The 21,753-nt window shown below is 39.8% G+C and overlaps 1 protein-coding gene across 4 annotated transcripts in view; it reads left to right on the top strand.

Annotated features, from left to right (window-relative positions):
* Window positions 1-1,019: 1,019 nt before the first annotated feature.
* The window catches only part of triob (trio Rho guanine nucleotide exchange factor b), a 317,404-nt gene continuing 296,670 nt past the window's right edge, over window positions 1,020-21,753 (top strand). For 3 of the 4 annotated variants that reach the window (XM_028817964.2, XM_028817963.2, XM_028817965.2), the window contains exon 1: window positions 1,022-1,389. In XM_028817964.2, the coding sequence (XP_028673797.1) occupies window positions 1,320-1,389 (70 nt within the window). In that variant the 5' untranslated portion in view covers window positions 1,022-1,319. Of the gene's footprint in view, window positions 1,390-21,753 lie in introns of all 4 variants that reach the window. The other variant, XM_028817966.2, reaches the window with a different exon arrangement.

Raw genomic sequence — 21,753 nt, 5'->3', positions numbered from 1 at the left:
ACTGGGCCCCTATGCTCGTGGTGCCCCTGGGCAACTTCCCAGCGTGCCCATCCGTTAAGACGACCCTGCACCGCAGTGATGAGGGCTCTACATCGGTCTGTCGTGGTGAAAAAGGAGCTGAGCCGTAAGGCAAAGCTCTCAATTTACCAGTCGATCTATGTTCCTACCCTCACCTATGGTCATGAACTATGGGTAGTAACCGAAAGAACGAGATCGCGAATAAAAGCGGCTGAAATGTGTTTCCTCCGCAGGGTGTCTGAGCCCTCCCTTAAAGATAGGGTGAGCTGCTCAGTCATCCGGTAGGGGCTCAGAGTAGAGCCGCTGCTGAGAGGAATCAGATGAGGTGGTTCGGGCATCTGATCAGGATGCCTCCTGGACGCCTCTGTGGTGAGGTGTTCCGGGCACGTCCAACTGGGAGGAGGCCCCGGGGAAGACCCAGGACACGCTGGAGGGACTATGTCTCCCGGCTGGCCTGGGAACGCCTCGGGATCCTCCCGGAAGAGCTAGAAGAAGTGGCCGGGGAGAGGGAAGTCTGGGCATCTCTGCTCAAGCTGCTGCCCCCACGACCCGACCTCGGATAAGCGGAAGAGGATGGATGGATCCATCCACATTTCTAACCTACATTCCCAACTAAAATTAGCAGGGCGGCTGAAGACTATCGCAGAAACATTTTAGCGTTAACGTATCCACCCATTTTCTGGCCCTACTTTTTCCCCCGTACCAATATATCAGCACCATCTGATAAAACCAGCATTCATTTCTTAACTTTAAATAACCATCGGCAGACAGCTAACATCACTCCACCATAAAGCACTCAGTTGTGCCCGGCGCACCACACCCCCACCTCACGCTCCGGTCAGCCTCGTCGAAATGGCATTTGTTATGTCGTGGCCGCCGCGTTTTCCTGTTTCCGGAGGTTTCCGGAGATTCCCGGAGAGCCCGAGCCCCGCCCCTCAATCTCTCTCGCTCCCATCTCCCCCTCCCCCCTCCACTCGGCTGCAGTCGGGAGCCGCCGGCCGGCGCTGCTCAGTTGAATCTTCTGATCCAAGATGGAGGCGCGCGACGGCGAGCACGGAGGAGCTATTCTGCTGTAGTGCTCGCGGGCGCCTGCCGTTTTTTTTTCTTTTCTCCTCTGAATGTGCTGCACTACCGACCGAGAACCGACGGGACCTTGTTGATTATTGTCTGGTTATGTTTTTCGTCTTCAACGCACGCGCTTTACGCGTTTTATGAACGCCATTACGAGAGTACAACGACGGTAGGAAAAGCGGTGGACAGATTTGGGAAGACACTGGTAACTTCCAACCTGCTCTCCAACCATGAGCTCGGGTGAAGGAGCGGAGGAGACAGCGAAGGACGCGGCCGACATCGCAGCTTTCTTCAAATCCGGTAAGCGACAGTCTGTTGGAGGTGTTTCTGTTTAAACCGTAAGAGTCAGCGCAGCGCGGAGGCAGGCGAGTGTGGTTTGGCCGCCGCGGCGATCTGCGAACTGGGAGACAATTGTTTTCAGACCGACGTGCCGTAAAAGGCGTATCGGTAAAGAGTGTGGTAGCGGGTGGAGATCGAAAGCTTGAAGCTGGTGACTGCCTTTTATTGGTGTTTGTTTGGCATGCATCAAAGGAGTAATTCCGAATGTCCTTGCAGAGATAATGGTTTACTTGATCCGCATTCAGCTGAGACTTTCTACCAGCGCCCCCCCTCCCTCCTTCTCTCCCTACCTTTTGTGATGTGTGTTTTTTGGACCATTTTGTGTTGCTAATCCCGTGTTTCCTATTTTACTAATAAAAAAAACCCACCGATGCATTCAGACGGGTGCAGATGTACAGCCTGATAACATCGTGAATAGAGATGCAACAGAACAGACAAACCATCTGCGCCATGAGCTCGGAAAAAAATCCACATTAACAGCGCTGAACGTGACTAGTGTGGCCAGATGATTTATTCTGCTGACATCTTTTCATTTTTATTAGTATTTGGTGGTATTTGCATCTTTTACGATGGCGTTACCTCATTGGAAAGCGAGAAGAAAGCGTATTGGTGACACACAGCAAACGCGATTTATGGCGACTCCACCCCCTCCTTCCCGGAAAAAAAAATCGAATTCTGATGATCGATATCTTGCTTAATCATGCATCAGACGGGTGTAAAAATGGATTTTTAAATCAATCCTTTGCGAGATTTATCTGTTTCTAAAACGAGAACATTGTGTATGCATTATTATTAACGTTACGTTACTGTTGCTTTTAATGATCGCAGTTGCTCGCGGTACAGATAACGAGGACAGACTGAGGGGGTTCAGTTCTTTTTTTTTTTTTCTTCTCAACATTTTCTACAGCATAATTTTCTCATTGTTGGCTGATCACGCTTCTGTGTTGAAGAATGCGTTTGGTGCGGATGGTTTGAATTAAGAGAGGAGGAGGTGTGCACAGCACACACAGGCGTCTTGGTGTAGTATTGAAACAAATAGGCCAAGGAGAGTTCATTTATCGATCTATCCATCCATTTTTTTGACCTCTTTTTCTAGTTTGGTTTATCCTGCCATCATCGGCTGCGAAGCAGAATTCAACCCTGGAGTGCACACCAACCAATTATATAGCGCACTCGGGCACACATTGCCAGTTAACAGTGGCCAATCAAATTAACGAGCACGTCATAGTTGTATAAAAAGAGGCAGTCGGGACTGCAGAAATGTTGAGCTTGGGGGTATTCTGGACACCTGATACCTTTTATTTCATACAGCAGGTTCTGTAGAGGCATGGGCTTATTATCACTGCAACTGCACAGCTCCAATAGGACAGGGTTGTTTTCTGACCTGGCCACTCATTTTATTTAATTTGTATGTTTCTTTTGACTGATGCTCTTGGGCAAAGGTGGTGCTTCTTGCTATTCTGTATCAAACGAATCAGGATGGAAATATGTATAAATGGATGGTGTGCTGTCCCAAGTGTTAAGCAAGTTCACATTGTTATTATGATAAAAATAATAATTATTATTACTCATTATTTGAATGATGCCTATATCCAAGGCACCTTACAACATTTGAGATGACTTGGTTGCATTTCTTTTGTTTTTCCAATTGGAGCACAAGCAGATGATGTGACTTGCTCATGGTCACTCAAAGTCAGTGTTAATTAATAATTAATTATTATGTTACATTCCTTTTGACTGATGTTATTGGGCAAAGGTGGATATTCTTGCTATTTTCTATCAAACCATGATGATTTGCTGTTCCAAATGTTGAGAAGGAAGTTCTCATTATTGTTATTATTATTCATTATTTGCTTGATGCCTTTATGCAAGGCAACTTACAACATTTGAGATGGAAAAATAAAAGAAATGTAACCAATTCAAATTAGAGCACATGCAGTTAAAGGTGCTTGGTTAGGGCACACAAAATCAGAATTAATATGTTCCATTTATATAGAACTTTACATAGACAATGGGGAAACGCTTCAACCACCACCAATATCTTTGCACCAGTATGCTCACCACACATTGGATGTTAGGTGGTGAAAGGGCGATAAAGAGAGAGTGTTAGCCAATAACAGACAAGAATGACCAGGCCTAATTTATCTTTGACATTGGGGAATGCTCTACTCTTTTTGAAAGATGCCCCAGTATCTTTTATCACCACAGAGTGAGGACTTCGGTTTTATGGTTTATTCAAAGAATGGTGCCCATTTTTACAGCACAGTGACTTTGTTACTGCACTGGGAGTATTGGAATCCACACACTGACCACAGGGTAAATGCCCTGATGGTTTTACTAACACCTCTTCCAGCTTTTTTTTTTAGATGATCCGCCATCCAAGTACTGGCAAGGCTCAACCTTGCTTAGTTTAGGGTGCATTACTTGTTGTGAAGTGCAGGTCATGATATTTGAACCCACAACCTCACACTGCCTAATAAAAACATAGCAATCGTAACAGTTATATTATTAGAAAGAACACCAGCCTCGGAAGTGGTCCCTGAGGGGCACAACTTTTTATGTGTCCTAATTCTGAAAAAGTTCCCCTCACTTGTAACCCTTTGTTCCCAGTGTTTTAGACAATTTTGCACTCGCCTACACACCTTTAGTTTTCTCAGTACCCTTTGTTTAGAAATGGACCAAATATACTTTTTATTGCACTTTGAGCCCTTGAATACATATAGGGGTTTATTTTAATACAATCCTATAGCCAGTCAAATGATCAGTGATAAGCATGTTGTTGAGAGTAAGCTCATCATCCAGCATCCAACTGCTGCCTCGATTAAAAACACAAACATTTACAATAATTGGATCCCTGTAATCCTGCTCCCACCCTGGGATCTACAGAGCTGACCGTGCTAACCCCAAGCTTCCCCTGTTCTCAGCTGCCATCACACATGCTACCATTGCAGGCTGCCAGCTGTGAAGATGTCAGGCTTCAGAAGTTAAGTAAGGGTTTAAGAGAGGTTGATTTTCAGTCCTTTTTGAAATCTCTAGATGGAATTAAAAGTTCTAATTGCGTTGGGCAAGCTCATCCTTCCTATGCGGTACCAGGATATAATCCTGCATGCACGTGCCACCAGAGTATTTGTAGCTGAGTTGTGATGTTTTACCTTCCCACTTCAGTGCATTCACATGGATTTCTGAGGGTGTTGATGGAGAAGTTTAGAGAATGCCAGAAGGAGTTGCATTAAGTCTTTGTGGACCTGGAGAAAGCATATGACAGGGTGCCTCGAGAGAAGTTGTGGTATTGTATGAGGAAGTATGGAATGGTAGAGAAGTGCATAAGAGTGGTACAGGATATGTACGAAAGAAGTGTGACCGTGGTGAGGTCTGCGGTAGGAGAGATGGAGGTGGGATTACATCAGGGATCGTCTCTGAGCCCTTTCTTATTTGCAATGGTGATGGACAGGTTGACAGACGAGATTAGACAGGAGTCCCCATGGACGGTGAGGTTTGCTGATGACATTATGATCTGTAGCGATAGTAGGGAGCAGGTTGAGGAGACCCTGGAGAGGTGGAGATATGCTTTAGAGAGGAGAGGAATGAAGGTCAGTAGGAACAAGACAGAATACATGTGTGTGAATGAGAGGGAGGTTAGTGGAATGGTGAGGATGGAGGGAGTAGAGTTGGCAAAGGTGGATGACTTTAAATACTTGGGATCAACAGTACAGAGCAATGGGGATTGTGGAAGAGCGGTGAAAAAGAGAGTGCAGGCAGGGTGGAATGGGTGGAGAAGAGTGTCAGGAGTGGTTTGTGACAGACAGATATCAGCAAGAGTGAAAGGGAAGGTCTACAGGACGGTAGTGAGATCAGCTATGTTATATGGGCTGGAGACTGTGGCACTGACCAGAAAGCAGGAGACAGAGCTGGAGGTAGCAGAGTTAAAGATGCTAAGATTTGCATTGGGTGTGACGAGGATGGATAGGATTAGAAATGAGTTGGACGGTTGGGAGACAGTCAGAAAGGTGAGATTGCGTTGGCTTGGACATGTGTAGAGGAGAGATGCTGAGTATATTGCGAAAAGGATGTTAAGGATAGAGCTGCCAGGGAAGTGGAAAAGAGGAAGGCCTAAGAGAAGGTTTATGGATGTGGTGAGAGAGGACATGAAGGTGATGTGTGTGACAGAGCAAGATGACGAGGACAGAAAGAAGATGATCCACTGTGGCAACCCCAAACGGGAGCAGCCGAAAGAAGAAGACAACAATGGTGATAGGTCATCATTTTATCACAACTTGGAGAACTCAGGTGGCTTTTGTTTTCTCTACATTATCCGACTTGTAGCGTTGAATTAATAGGAAGTTGATGCACATTTACCCTCCGCCCAATAGTGTGTGAAAGCAGAATAAGAGACAGGTAAATATCAGCATGGGATGGACAAAATAATGGAAACACCTGTCATTGTAAAGAGTAAGCCAACCTTTGCCTTCAGAGCAGCTTCAGTCCTTTTTGGAAAGCTGTCATTCAAACCCTGAACTCCACATGGTGGAATACTGCACCATTCCTCAAGAATAAAAAACGTACAGCTGTTTGAGGGATAAAGGAGATGGAAATCTACTTCAAAATCTGTGCTCGGGAACATCCATTAAAAGGTTTTATGATGATTGGATATGGTGGTTGGAGATTTCTTGGAAGGCATTTGAGTTCATCCTCCTGTTGTCGAGTTAGCTTAGCAGTGTGTATGGGAGCATTTTCATCCTTGAATAGGCGAATATCACTAATTTTGACAGGTTCTCTAAAATTGTCTCCTGTTCCGTTCCTGTAACGACAAATCATGAAACAAAAGAATTACGCCTAATGACTGCCTAGGAGATGGCTTGCCATCCCATTACAGATCCCTCACAGACATTATGGGTTGAAGGCATCCTTTGACATTTTCTGAATGTGAGATATGACTATATATATATATATATATATATATATATATATAATTTTTTTTTTCCATTATTTATAGGTCCAGATATTTAGGTACCTTACATCCTCTTTGTGGGCCTTGGATACAAGTTGCTTCTGAATGGCGGTTCTGTAATCAATTCCAGCAAATTTTTTGTTAAGACTGGGTCACAGAGACCAGGTGGCTAATTCAGTTCTGTGGTGATTTTGATGTTCTTTTGTGTCATTTAGCAGCTATCCAGTGATGTGCCCTGTTTATTTTCATTATTGACAGTCCATTTGAGATCACCTTTTCCCTTTGCTTATATTGTTTGTCCATGTTTGACATATGCTGTCTTTGGGTTTGAGACTGTTTTTCTTGACACATGAAATAATTTTTAAGTTTTTGTAATTGTTCCCTGTGCATTCTGGACACCCAACTATCCAACATCACTGGAACTTAATTGCCACATTTTGCTTTTGCTTGAATACCAAAGTTCAATATTGACAGACCTCTTTTGTACATGACACATCCTTCTAATTAGCAGTCAAACTAATATGACTCACATTTGTGGCTGCATTTGATAAAAAAAAAAACCTTTTATTTCATATGGTGTTTCTGTTACTTTGTCCTCTCTTTGTATGCCAGGAGAAGAAAAGAGTGGCATTTTGAGTATTAAAAAGTCAGCGCATGGTAGCCAGATCTGGGAGAAAAAATGTACTGTTGTGCGAAAGGTTTATATCTAGTGGGTCACTGTATGAGCTTAGTGAATAATGTGCACCAATGGACCAAAGCGCCTGTCGTTTTGAGAACAGCTGAGAGTGTGTGCTTGGTGTGTGGGTGTGTTTTTGTGCGTGTGCCCTGCGGTGGGCTGGCGCCCTGCCCAGGGATTTGTTCCTGCTTTGCACACTGTGTTGGCTGGGATTGGCTCCAGCAGACCCTCGTGATCCTGTGTTAGGATATAGTGGGTGGGATAATGACTGACTGAGAAAACCTAGCAATATTTTTGTTGAGTTGTTAACTAAGGGAATCTGATTATGTTAGTGGTGATTTCTGAAGCTTTTGTATGGACGCAATCAGTGTTTTAAAAATTCATAAAGGAATCTGCAGCTTTGTTTAGGCTGAGTGTGCTGCAGGTTACTGGAACATAAAAGAATTTCACTGTACTCCCATTTCTGACAGTGTTGCTCCTATGAAATGCACATCTCTGTAGTTGTTTATGTGTTTGTACATTTGGAACTCTGCTAGATTAAGTGACTCACACCGTGCCATGCAGTGAGTCAGTAGAGTGGATTGAACCAGTACTTGTGGCTTCCAGTAAAACATCTTAGCATCTAGTTCAGGCTGAAATGTATAGGATTTAGTTAAGGGTAGAAAAAAATGGTTAAAAGTTTGCAGATGACATAGCTAGGTGGAATAGAAGTTCATCTAAAATTAGGCAAATAATTCCAGAGAGATGTGGAAAGAATCTATGATTTAGTCTACAGTATTGCACATAGGAAGTAAAAATGTAGATTTGAATATAAGATGGAAAGTTTGAAACTTGAAAATGCAATGAGAAGAACTTCAGAGTCGTAATGGACTCATCACAGCCATGAAAAGAAGGCTAATGGAATGTTGGGTTGAATAGTACGATGCATGGCACAAGTCAAGGTAGGTTATATTTAGGCTATGTGATTTACTAGTGAGCAGTGTTGTGGGAATATGCAGAGAACAGTGAGCAACTAGGCGGATTTCAGGACTACAAAGTGTGAGCTGTGAGAAATTGTTGAAAGAGCTGAATGTTTCTAGTCTTAGATTTTATCATATGGTGATTAAGAGATGATGTGATTGAAGTGAAATTTTGAAAGGAATTCTCATGGTGTATCCCAGCTATTGCTGCAATTTCCTCAAAAATCACACAGAGAGATATGGATTTTGTGGAGAGTATATTTTGCACAGACTTTAAGGTTATCTTCACAAAGAGAATCATGGACTCATGGAAAAATTTGCCAAATAGTGTGATAGAGTGCTAATTTAGCGATTTTATACACACAACTCAGTATGATTTTGGAAATACTAAGCAATTTGTGTTGGCTAGCTATGTTTGGCTGAATGGCCTGTTCTCCTCAAAATTTTACCACAGTAGAGTAAAACGTGGACTTTGATGAAACCTGAAGGTCAGTTAACAACAGAGAATAGGGAGTACGAAGTTATCATCTGGAATGTTTTGTTGATCCTATACTATGATTTTGATCAACATTCAGTATCTTCTAGAACTGGCATAGCTGGACTATTTGCTCAGCATGGTAAGGTGGTCCAAAAGGTTGTTTGCTGTCTGTAAGCATTTGAATGCTTAGTTAAGGATGCCATTTTTATAGGAGAGATGTGGTTTTTCTTGTGTTTTGCATGATCATGTTAAAGATTAAGAAAAACGTAGGCATTGAAGCTTAAGGAAGTTTTGCCGAGAATGACAATATTGGGTTTTAGGGGTAGTCAATATTGATAGAATTTATATGGGGTTAGTGCTTCAGGGATAGTTTTTTGTTCCCTACAACTGAAAATAAATTAAACAGTTTAGATAATTTTATGTTAAACAGCTACAAATAATTGGTGAGTGGAAGTTGTAAAGTACGCTCATTTAATTTGAAAATGAGTGTACAGTTCATTCATTTTTAAAACATACCTGACGTTTAAGTAGTCTGATCAATGATGAGACTTGTGCCTATAGATTGTATTACACATATCCTAATAAAATGTTTTATGGCTTAATTGTACGTAGTATTCTGTATAGATTTCATTTATCTGTTGAAATATATCTTGATGGCAGCACAATATGTTCTACATTTGCTCTCTGTTCTTTTGCCATGTAAAAGATTAGATATACTTTCTTCTTTACTGTAAATATTTGATCTTGGTTGCTCTGGGCTAATTGAGAGTATATGAATCTACCAGTAAGACTGACAAGCTTAAATAAGAAATTTAGACTTCAAAAATTAATGCACTTGTTAGCTTGGATAGAAGGAGCAGTCACTGAGTGTAACATCATCTATAATTGTTAGGATTAATACTAATGACTGAAAAATTCTGCACTACTAATACCATGTTCAAAGCACTTGTTACGTTAGTGTTTGTTTTTGATTAAGTTATATTTTTCCTAGTTAATCACATTGTAGACCGCAGGCATCTTCTGATAATTTTTGGGTGCTTTTTGCGTATTACTGGAATTGCCGTTTTGGATTTTCATTAGGTATTAATTACATTTAAAATAATTTAGTAAATGTTATACTGTGTTCTTGTAAATCGTAGGTCTCAAACTCAGTTTTAGGTTCTCATGCTAACCATTTTCTTGATTAGAAATTAATTATTGCTGTTATTGAACCACATTATTTAAGTATATGACTTGCTAGTTCTTTTGTTCTACCACACTAGGCAATTTTAATGTCGATTTTCTTTTTTGTGGAACAGAGAAAGCCAGCTCTTGACAATCCTTCTCTTTTTTCTTCACAAGTGTTTAAGTGAGAGGGGCTCATTGAAGAAGCACATTGGCAGCTGCTTAAGACAAAAAGAAGAAACATTTGAGCCCTAAATCTTTTTCCATTAGTTTTAAATTATGTCCAATTGGCTCCAGTAATTGGCTTATAATTAAAATAGTAACAGGACAAAAACTTATGGGTCTCCAGTATCTTTGTTTGGCCTCTGTTCTGAACCTGTAGTCGGAAGGGATGTCAAACTTGACGGGTACAGTTGCTAATCTGAGGTTGTCCGATTACACAACATAGAAATCGCTAGGGTTACCAAATTAAGGTTGTGTCACATTAGATGACTGATCCAGTGGTCTTCAGATGTAGTCTTCAATTACTTAATTGGTGCTCTAATGTGAAGGCCAGTTGTCTAGTCCGGCATATCAAACGACTTACTCCAAATAGTCTGTGACTCGCCCTGACAAAATCAAGTAGGTTTGAGTTTGTCTTTAGTCGTGGAGTTGAGCTCTGTGTTTTGAGAGCTGACAACCAATTAATGGTCATGGATGGAAAGAGGAATGCAGCTGTTTTGGATCTCACAAACTAAAGAGAAGCTCATCTGTATTGCACACCCTGACAGAATGGAAAATAAGGAAAAAAGTGCAAGGTTACAGCTAAACTCGCTATACCTGTTAAACCTTTGTACAACACCGGCTCCCTCAGGCATCACACTAGTGGTTGTCAATAAAGGGGAGACAACAAATGTCCTCTTTACCCCTTTACTCTTAACCCTGAGATAATTCGTCTGACTCTAGATCCTAGTCATACGTGCACCGTTATCTCTGATTTATATGGGTCTCCAGTGATTAGTGATGTAGAGCAAAGCTCGTTATGAAGAAAGTAATTTATTGTGTGATAATAGTAACTGTTTTTCAAAAGTTGACAGTGACAGTATGATAGATTCTAGTTTTTAGTTATAGCGAAGCATTTGGAAATGACGAGTTTCGTCAACTGGTAAATTATGGCGCCATTTCTGATGTGCATAATGTAACAAGAGTCCTAGGCAACATTAAATGCTGCCATTCACTAGATCTTCAGAGCACAAGACAAATGTATCAAATTCAGATGATCCCTTACAGAATTTGAATCAGTTTGTAAGTAATGCCATGTTATATGTAAGAGACCGATGTGCAGAGCAACTGATACAGCAGCACACACCGACACCAAATTCCAGGAGATACAGTACAAGAGGTCAGTTATGATGAGCTGCTGGCTTTCTTTGCACAACTCGTTTATCCAGGCATATTTCAAATTTTGAAGTTGAAGTGTACTAATCAACACAACTTTTACCTTATAGGCAGAAAATCACGAGTGAAAAATGTTTGTTTATTTCTCAAGTGTTTGCATTTTGTTGACAGCAACTTGCCTGTCATTTTTGCACGGGAAATATTCTTTTTTTGAAAAATTGTTTTTTTGATGCACTAATGGGGAGATTCACAAGAGTTGCCAAACCTGAACAGAATGTTGTTGATTCCAAATCATGTTGCCTTTGGGAAGGCTGTTGAGCAATAATGAGATATACTGTAGACCCTGTACAATGACTGAGTTGGCTGTGTCTCTGCTGTACCTATTGCTAGTTTGACAGAAGTTCCTAGAGTCTGCAAACTGTTGTGAAAATAATGTTTTAAAATATTTTTTACCTCCTTCCTTTCATTGTCTCTCGTAAAAAATAGATAGTTGAAGGATCATACTCTTTGTCTAAACATTTGACACACCTTATTTAATTGTGTATGTGTGTGTATGTATATATATAACAAAACTAAAAATCTTAGATGCTGTTTCTGGATTTATAAAGACCCAAGTACTGGGGTGCAATAATTCACAAACTCTGTAGTTTGTTTCTTAACTTGTTTCTTGAATGACAGTTCAGTTCATATCATGGTTCATTAAAATAAGACAGAATTGAATATTTGAATGCCTAATTATTAATAAAGAGTTTGTACCCTTTTTAAGCTGGCAAAAATTGGAAATGTGCCTGAATTGAAAGATTTCTTAAACAGTAATTGTTAGTCTTTTTAAAGGCTCATAAGCTGTGTCTTTTGCTCCTGTAAACCATGTCAGCAATTCTCAGTTTTCCCAAACAAAAATCTATAGGAGAAGCTAGTCTCAATTGAGCAGTTAAAAGTAATAAACATAGTAGAAGCAGGGTGAGGTGTGCTTAAACCTGCCCTGAAAAACAGGTCTAGGCTACACTTCCCTGTCACATTCAAGAACAGAATTTTCATGGCTAAGCAAATCAAAAGTTATGTTTAGCATGCTGTATGCTAACAGAATTTGAAAATACTGTAAGGTCTGCTTGAGTAAAGTTGGAAATTTGATTATAATTTTATGTGGTGATCGTGTTTGATATTGGCACTCAACAAATTCTCTAAAACTGAGGTGCCCATTGGAATAGAGAAAATTACCCATGACCTGTCACATATATTAATGTAAAATGATGACAGTCTAATCATATCATAGTTTAGAGAGAAATTGATAAGTAGCGTGACATTACAGAATCTGTGGCATTATTTTCTGAGTTAAAGGGCATACGCGAGTCACAGTAACATTTAACTTTTTGTTAATTTTAGCCAAATAAGAAATTTTAATTTTCAAGTGTGTTGTATGAGATCTGCCATCATATTAAAACATTTTTGGGCTAACTTAAAAAATGAGCATTGAAAAGACAAACGTCAAGAAGGCATACTGGATTGGGTTCGTTTACTATTGTCAAGTTATTTTGGAGCAATATTTGAAAACTTTTAATAGAAATGTCAAATTAGAAGTGACTTACAAAGACACAGTGCACCAATTTGTATAGAAATGTATTAATTTTGTATAACACAGTTACTTTGCCTTAGCAACACATGTATACTTTTCACATTTTGTATTATTAGCATAACATTCTTTTAGGTTGTTCAAAAACAAAAAGTAAGTCACGTGCTGAGGTAAACTGCTGAAAGCAAAGGTAAACATAGCTGGCTACATAGTTGATAAGATCTTAAATCTTATAAAGAAGAGAACATGCATGTGCCTATGGGAGCAGTAATTTAGAAAATACCATAGTTTCTGATTCAGAATTTTTTGACTATATTAAAGAAGACGATAAGCTATACAGTGCAGATTTATAGCAAAATCCATCTCAAATGTCCAAACTTTGCTGACTGTAAATTGTAAGAAATGTATCTATAGTTATTTGGAAGGACTTGACAATTTCAGGTGGGCATATTTCAAGATATATATTCATTAAATGTAACTGGAATATTACAGTTTTAATTGTGTCTTGGCAGTGATTATATATTTATGCTAGAATTGATAAAGGTGTATAATTTAATAATTTTTCTTTATGATTTGATTCATAATATATATTCAAAGACACCTAGTAGTGATCAAGCCTTTTTATGAAAGTTATTTTTCATAATGTCAGTAACAACTGATATTATTGCATTTCATTTTATAAAAATATATACATATGTTATGATGTCAGTGTCTAATATCATGGAACAAAAATAATTAATAATTAGTTCCACGTAAAACTAATCTAGGGGAAGCTCCTAGAATTACAAAGAAGAACTCATCTGAAAAGAGATACAGGATCACCATTTGTGGAGGATACAACTCCAGGGCAGACTAGTTGCCTCTTTGGACATCAATGAAGTAAAGAAAAGGAGAAGGACTTAAGTCATTCAAAACAGCTGTTTAAAAAGAAACATAAATAACCCAAGCAGCGCCTTCAGCAGGAATACTGTTTGCTATGCTAAAATAATAAATCTTGAGACTTGAGTTAAATGATGAGGCCAATGAATCTTCTGTAATATTAGTTTGTAGGTCATTCCAGAGTATAGGTAGTCTATAGACAAAGGCTCTGCCTGTTACAGTGGGTTTTTTATTCTTGAATTTGAAGTAGACTCCCATCTAGAGTTCATAGTCCATGCCAGTAGTCTCCAATTCTGGTTCTGGAGGGCTGCAGGTTTTCATTCCAAGTATTTTTTTTTAAATTGGCAGCCAGTTTTTGCTGGTAATTATCTCTTTTTCCTTTTGTTTTAATTGACTTGTTTTTTAAGATTTGTTCCACTGAATTTCTTCATCGTTCCTTTGATTTGCTTCATTTCTTTCCTTAAATGGCACCCAAACAGAAATGAAATGTGAACTGAGTGAGCCAACAGAAGACCAACTAAGTCAGGGCCTCAAAATCCAAACAATTTCACTCCAACCAGTTTCTTAATTAGGCACCGAGTCTTGTTGTTAATGAAACCTGTTCTTCAATTCCATGGATTGTTGCTGTTCTAATTGTGCATTAGCATACATTTCTGAAATTGATTTGCTTTTTTCTAAGAGCTCTTTTAAAATGTTTTGGAGACCTGAGCAGATTAACATTCCTGAGACCTGCATCTTTTTTTGTTTTCAGATATTGTAAAATGGACACAGTTTGCTGGTCATGTTTTGGCTCATTTTATATCTCATTATTGTTTGGCTGCTAATTAAGGAAAAAAAACAGTCTGAGTCTTCAAGAGCCTTTTAAGTGAAAGACTTTTGGTATTGCCTTATATATTTATTGAGTTACCAAAAAAATTTTTTCTCAATCCAAATAAAACAATTATATTCATCCCCATTGGATCAGCAGCTAAGCAAGACAAGAGCAGGTCAGAAAGAATAGTCAGGTCTGCCAACAAGATCATTGGCACCAGTCTTCCCACCTTATTAGGACCAGAGTCATGAAGCGGGCAGGGAAAATCATCACTGACCCCTCACATCCAGGTCACAACCTTTTTGAACTTATCCCATCTGCCAGGTGTTATAGACTTAATTATGCCAAAACAAACACATATTAGAACAGTTTCTTTCCGCAGGTCATTAAGCTCACAAATTCTTAATTTGGCTGCCCTTGTTCAGTATCCCCCTTCAATATTTCGCAGTATTCTTAAATATAGTTAATGAGTATTGTAAAAGTAAGCACACTGAGACAAGATTAAGTGTTGGGGAAACCGTTCCCGTGTAGTATCTCTTTTTCGGGTCAGTACAAACAGCCTAGCTGTATACATCAGCACAGACAACATTCTCGTGGCAAGATGGTGTATTTGTAGAGGCGGGGACGGCGAAAGGGATGTTGGGAACAACGGGGAATCCTGGGGGCAAGGTGATGTCATTGGGGAGGGACAACACGTGACTTATGCACGGAGCCCGATTGTCTGGTTGTAGAACGGGGAGTAAACTCACAGCCCCGTGCTCTTTTGTGGATCTTCCTTCCTGTAATAGAGTATAGAGATGGGTAAGTGCCCTGTCTTGCGGGTTCACGCGACACGTCGGGTCCTCTGGCTGTCCCCTACTGGCGTGTGTGTGTCGGTATATATTTCAGTATTTCCTGTACTTTGTTTGCATTTGTTAACATTGCATGTCTTGTATTTTTCTCCAGTCTATATGGGTCAATTTTGTGTATGTCTATTATGTGACTATACTTGGAGAGTCATAAAAAACTGGAGTCACATTCCTTGTATGCTCATGTACCCTGGCCAGTAATTGTGATTCTGTTATTCTTGCAGTTAGTTAAGGGTGTTATTGGAGAAGTATCTTTTGATTCAGGTGATAAGTACAGCTGGGTGTCATCAATATACAAGTGAAACTTAACATTTTGAATTTTCTGGTTATATCTTCTAAACACAACGTATCAGAGAAGAGAGAATTGGTCTCTGCACCAAGCCCTGCAGGCCATGATGCATGATTGTAGACAGGAATGACAGAGTAATTTTTTCAGACTTATGTTGTGATGATTTAGTAAGTATGAAGTAAAGTGTCTAAGAGCAATACCCGACAGTCTAACTAAATTCTCAATCTATATAAAAGAATTTTATCAATTCTTAAACCTTTACAATAATAATGGTGACCGTTTCTTAGGAATGCTCAGATCACATTTTTTAAGGCCGATACCGATCACCTATTTCATGTTACTTGATCGTCCAACACTGATTCTGATTTTTTTTTCTTTCTTTATCTCTTTAAATTTTTTTTTACACTAATCAGATTATGTAATTACCCCCAAATTAAAGTTGTTTCTATACTGTGACTGGAGCAAATGTCAAGTCGGAAAGTTTTATGTCTCTTACCTTAACAAAATCTTTGAATTGTATGATTACAGTTTACATTAACACTTGTTAACACATTAACACAGAAACTGGAAATTGGGCTTTAATTATTAGGACTATTTGGTTCTGAATCTGATTTCTTGAACACTGTTCTAATGCTGCATTCCAGAAGTTGGAGTTTACAAGTTCCTAATCAGAATTTTAAACCAGAATGGCCTCTTAAGTTGGATTTTCAAATTTGAAACTTGGGACTGGTCTGTCAAGCCTGAGTTTGTTCGACTTCAGATCATAACATCAATCCAAAATGGCAATTTAAACTGCAAAATTTAGTGAAGGCTGTAGTATTCTGTTTATTAGCAGTTGTGTTTATTTGTGTCTCATTAAATCAGACGTGGATCCAGTATGTCCAGCTTCTATCTGTGAACAATTAGCTATGTTTTTTGAATGCACAAAATACAGTGTATTGTGTTGTTATCAACTGCTGTTTTTTCTGATGGAGCAAGTACAAAAAAGCTTTTCCTGGACGTGTCCATATTGTTTTTTCTGAATGTTTTACTGGAATGCAGTCAACTCAACTGTGACATGTCATTCTCAGCTCTGATATGCAACTTTCAAGCACAATGGAATGCAGCAGTATATTAACATTTGGAAGGAAAAAAGAAAAGTTTCAATAAAGAAGTTTAATGATTGTAGCAGTTGCACAAAAACACTGGGAATACATTTCAAGTTCTTAGAATTGGATTTTAAGGACAGGTGGTAGGCAGAAATCGGATGTTAAATTTCATGTCTTCAGGTTAAGCTCCCTAAGGTGTTAAGTACGATGACGGGTGTCGTATGTGAATGTGTTGTAAAATAAGAAAACAGACTTCTTAATCTGTCATTTTTGTTAATCTCAATGCTACCAATATTAAGTTCAATTGGGTCAAACTATTTGGATTTCTTATTTGTTAGGTTAGCTGTTATGGCAAATAAAACTTGATTTTTTTTAATATTCTCATTTGCTAATCAGGAATAATAAGAGTATGACTTACAATAGGGAAGCACTGGTATTACTTGTTTGTATTTGTGTCAGTCTGGCATCGACTCCAACGGTGAAATTTTGACGAGTTCTAAACGCTTTGGTTAGGAGGCTGAAAATGTAAACAGATGCTGAGTGAGGAATACCAACAGCTGTAAAACTGTAAAGTGGCTGGAAGTAAATCAGTAAAAGGCTTGAATCTTCCCATACAAAAGATGGGAAGACAGTGTTGTAGAAGAAATGCTAACAGTGATTATTTATCAGAGAACAATTGACGTTAAAGGTTAGTGCTAATATACTAGACAGATTTCCATGAGTGTTTGAACTTTGTATTCAAAATAACACAGCACAAGCACAGAGTTTATTTCATCTAAAACTGTCGCGTCCAAATTTGAAGTTTTAATGTATTAGAATTTAATTTAGACATCCCTTTTCAAATTTAATGTTTAAAATAAAAACACGTTTGAAATTTTTCCATTCAGGTTTGTATTACTGCACTCAACAAACTTTGCCATTTGCTGAAGCTCTGACCTGCGCTGCAAGATGCATAATCATATTTGTTGTGCAAGCAAACTTTATCTGGAGATGCTACTAGTGCCAAATCAAACACTATGTATTTATGCTAACAACAACAAAAAAAATAACATAAAAATGGGGATACATTAGTTTTCCTAATCATTAAATACCACCGTGCCATTTCTGGTCATGAAGGAATTGACAGCTATTTTAATGCAAGAGAGTACTTTCATTTTACATATGACCTTTATATGCACTGATTTGCCGCATCCCTGAAATTTGCACGTAAATTTTGATGCTTCAAACTCTTGTATACATTTTTTTGTACTGCTTTTATTTTTCTGGTTTTATTTTGCTGGTTGAACTTCCTATATGCCATATGCCCCAATAAACCTTTAACTCAAACAAAGTTAGATTTTGCTGTTTGGATGTTTTGCTGATAAAAAGGCAAAGCAATTAAAACAGCATAATTTGTGATGGTTATATTTCAATGGGGATATGCTTATTTTATGTAATTTAACAGAAGCAATTTAAACATCACAAAACATTTCCCTTATAGATTAAGGCTGTGTGAATGTTGAGTGGTTAGCTCAAGTGAGTGTCATCATTAGCAATAAATAACAAGGAAGAGATACTCAAAGACCATCACAGTGCATCTTTTAGTGCATTCGGTTATTTAATTTGTAGCTCACATAAATACGACATTTCAATCCATATAAAACATCCTACTTTGACAAGCAAAATTCCCGTTAATTTTTGTGCATTTTTCATTTTTAATACATACACAATTGTCACTACTTTATGATCGGGTGAAAAATTAATTGTTGTCACAAAAAATCAAACAATTTTTGTCACCATAAATCTAACAATTTCTGACAACAGAACCAGCCATTAAAGTACAAAGATCCATATTACTAACCGAGAATGGTAAACCGGATGGCATGGACACAGGTACACAGCGATGGGACCATGAGACGTACTGCGCAGGCGCGTACAGCGCACGTCTCATAAACCGCAAGCGCTGTTGTATCCACCGCGAACGAAGGAGTCATGGCCCAAAAACGAAAGAGCTCAACTGACGTGAATGAGACATGAAGCAACAACGCGCCCATAGCTAATGATTAACGACACAGCCACACAAAAATGAGGATTCTGTGCTGCAGCCCAGATTCAAACGGTAGAGGCTACGGCGGCCCCACAGGTCCACAATGATAGTACGGAAGGCGCAGGTGTCACCGCCATATTGTGAGTGGCACTACTGCGGAGTGAAGTTAGGAATAATGTGCTGCTTGGGATTGTACAAACCGCTTAACGCTTTACACCGAATTCAGACACAATACAGCTCAACGATACAAACACGAGCCCACCTGGATAAGATCAATGAACGCAGGCGCCTACAACACGCGTCTGAAACTGCGGAAGCAAAGCAGACACGGGTTCAAAACGGACAAGCTCGACTGACAGATATACAAACACGAGCCCGCCTGGATAAAGTCAACGCAGGCGTCTTAAATGCCGCTAGCAAAGTGGGCATGGCTCCAAGATGAACGAGCTTGACTAATGTATTTCAGGATACCCAACGCTGGGGGTAGGCGAGCGAAGCGAACACGGGGCGGAGCCCCCCTTGTATGGCAGAACACTTTCTCCCTGAGTAAGTCACATCATTTACGTAGAGATTCCAGTTTTTGTGAAGGGCTAGTGCATTTTTATGTTCATTCTCATCATGCAGCAGTGTGTTAGTCATAAGCCACTCATGGTTAGGTGCACTGCTGGCTAAAACAAAAAGATACAAATATTGACAATTGAAAAGCAGATACAGTATAAATGTTCGTATTTATCTATTACAGTCACTAGTCTGAGGAGACAAAGTAAGAATTTCATTCTGCTACGTTACACATGACAATAAACTTGAGGTGCAAACATGCCTGCCTGAACCTAATACTGCGGGGCATTTATTATCGTTTGGATACTTCAGCACCATGTAACAGAAAGGAAAATCGAGGGCTTCTTAGTGTAGCTTCTTGAGTTATGGATAAGAAATGAAATGGATATTATTGTTTATTTAAAACCACCTGCTTTAAAAATTTGAAAGCTTAGTTAAGATGGATGTTTATTTCAAATGCCAAGAATTATAATTAGGCTGCACCTTTTTTTTTAATTGAAATTCCAATTTACTAAGAGTTTATCTGGTTTTGGCTAAAAAATACAGGATTTATTCATTTTAATAAATATCATTAATACAATACAATACAATTTATTTTTTGTATAGCCCAAAATCACACAAGAAGTGCCTCAATCGGCTTTAACAGGCCCTGCCTCTTGACAGCCGCCCAGCCTTGACTCTCTTAAGAAGACAAGGAAAAACTCCCAAAAAAACCTTGTAGGGAAAAATGGAAGAAACCTTGGGAAAGGCAGTTCAAAGAGAGACCCCTTTCCAGGTAGGTTGAGCATGCAGTGGGTGTCAAAAGAAGAGGGTCAATACAATACGATACAAAACACAGAATAGAACAAATCCTCAATCTATAATAATAAAAGGCAAAGCCCTCACTGACTGACTGACTGACTGACTGACTGACTGACTGACTCACTGACTGACTCACTGACTGACTGACTCACTGACTGACTGACTCACTGACTGACTGACTCACTCACTCACTCACTCACTCACTCACTCACTCACTCACTAATTCTCCAACTTCCCGTGTAGGTGGAAGGCTGAAATTTGGCAGGCTCATTCCTTACAGCTTACTTACAAAAGTTAGGCAGTGTTCATTTCAAAATTATACGCGTAATGGTCATAACTGGAACCTCTTTTTTGTCCATATACTGTAATGGTAGGCAGGAAGATGGCCGTAGGAGACTGAGTTGCGTGTCGCGTCATCACGCCTCCCACGTAATCACGTGAACTGACTGTGAACTCAGTACGTAGAAAAGAAGGAGGAGCCCCAAAGAGCGCAGAAGAAAACATCCATCCATCCATTTTCCAACCCGCTGAATCCGAACACAGGGTCACGGGGGTCTGCTGGAGCCAATCCCAGCCAACACAGGGCACAAGGCAGGGAACCAATCCTGGGCAGGGTGCCAACCCACCGCAGGACACACACAAACACACCCACACACCAAGCACACACTAGGGCCAATTTAGAATCGCCAATCCACCTAACCTGCATGTCTTTGGACTGTGGGAGGAAACCGGAGCGCCCGGAGGAAACCCACGCAGACACGGGGAGAACATGCAAACTCCACACAGGGAGGACCCGGGAAGCGAACCTGGGTCCCCAGGTATCCCAACTGCGAGGCAGCAGCGCTACCCACTGCGCCACCGTGCCGCCCGCAGAAGAAAACATTCATTACACAATTGACAAGGCAGCGAAACAATAAGAAGCGAGTGAGTGACGCATACAAGCATCTTCATAAGACACGAGGTATAAAAAAGCACGGTGTAAACCGTAAGTCTAAATTAACTTTATACAAACGCTCCCGCTGCCGTTTGCAATACCATATTCGCGAGATACAAGTTTAATGAGAAGACACGAGGTATAAAAAAGCACGGTGTAAACCGTAACCTTAACTTTATAGAAACGCTCCCGCTGCCGTTTGCAATGCCATATTCGCGAGATACAAGTTTAATGAGAAGACACGAGGTATAAACGAGAGTTTGCATCACTTTGTAACAGAGTTAAAATTGCTGTAGCGAGAAACTTTTAACTGCCGGGTCTTAGCTAACATTAAATAAACCCGTGGACATCGCAACATCACACAAGAGAGTGGCTCACGTGAAGTGAGTGAACGCAGCAGGAGTGATCACTTCCATAAATCAAACCTGTTGAAAAAACACATTACACAATTGATAAGGTAGGAAAAGAATATGAAACAAGGCACGGTATAAACCGTAACTTTAAGTTTATAGAAACGCTGCCGTTTGCAATACCATATTCGCCCCTGCGAAGCGCGGTGATTTTGCTATATATATTAAACTATTTCAACCATTGTATGATCTGCTTCTCGCAACTGAAACAGGGCACCGTGGCAGAAGTTAGCCGACTTGCTCACCAACCACAAGCGTTACCTGGTAGGTAACCACCCATACAATCAGATTGTGAATCAGACTACGAATGCCTGCAATGTAATTACCCCGATCTACATGCTGTCAAATGAACGAACCTCACGCCGTGGCACAACGTTAGGGGCTTCGCCTCTACGTCCGAGGATCGATTCCCGTAAGGGAGTGCAGTGACTGTGTACTCCTGATGAGCCCACAATTACGGCAAAACACGTGTCGCATACTATGCATCTTCAAAGCACGGTGTAAACAGT

This window comes from Erpetoichthys calabaricus, chromosome 13 (assembly GCF_900747795.2).
Source record: "Erpetoichthys calabaricus chromosome 13, fErpCal1.3, whole genome shotgun sequence".
Lineage (NCBI taxonomy): Eukaryota > Metazoa > Chordata > Cladistia > Polypteriformes > Polypteridae > Erpetoichthys > Erpetoichthys calabaricus.
This window is presented reverse-complemented; position numbering and strand designations above follow the sequence as displayed.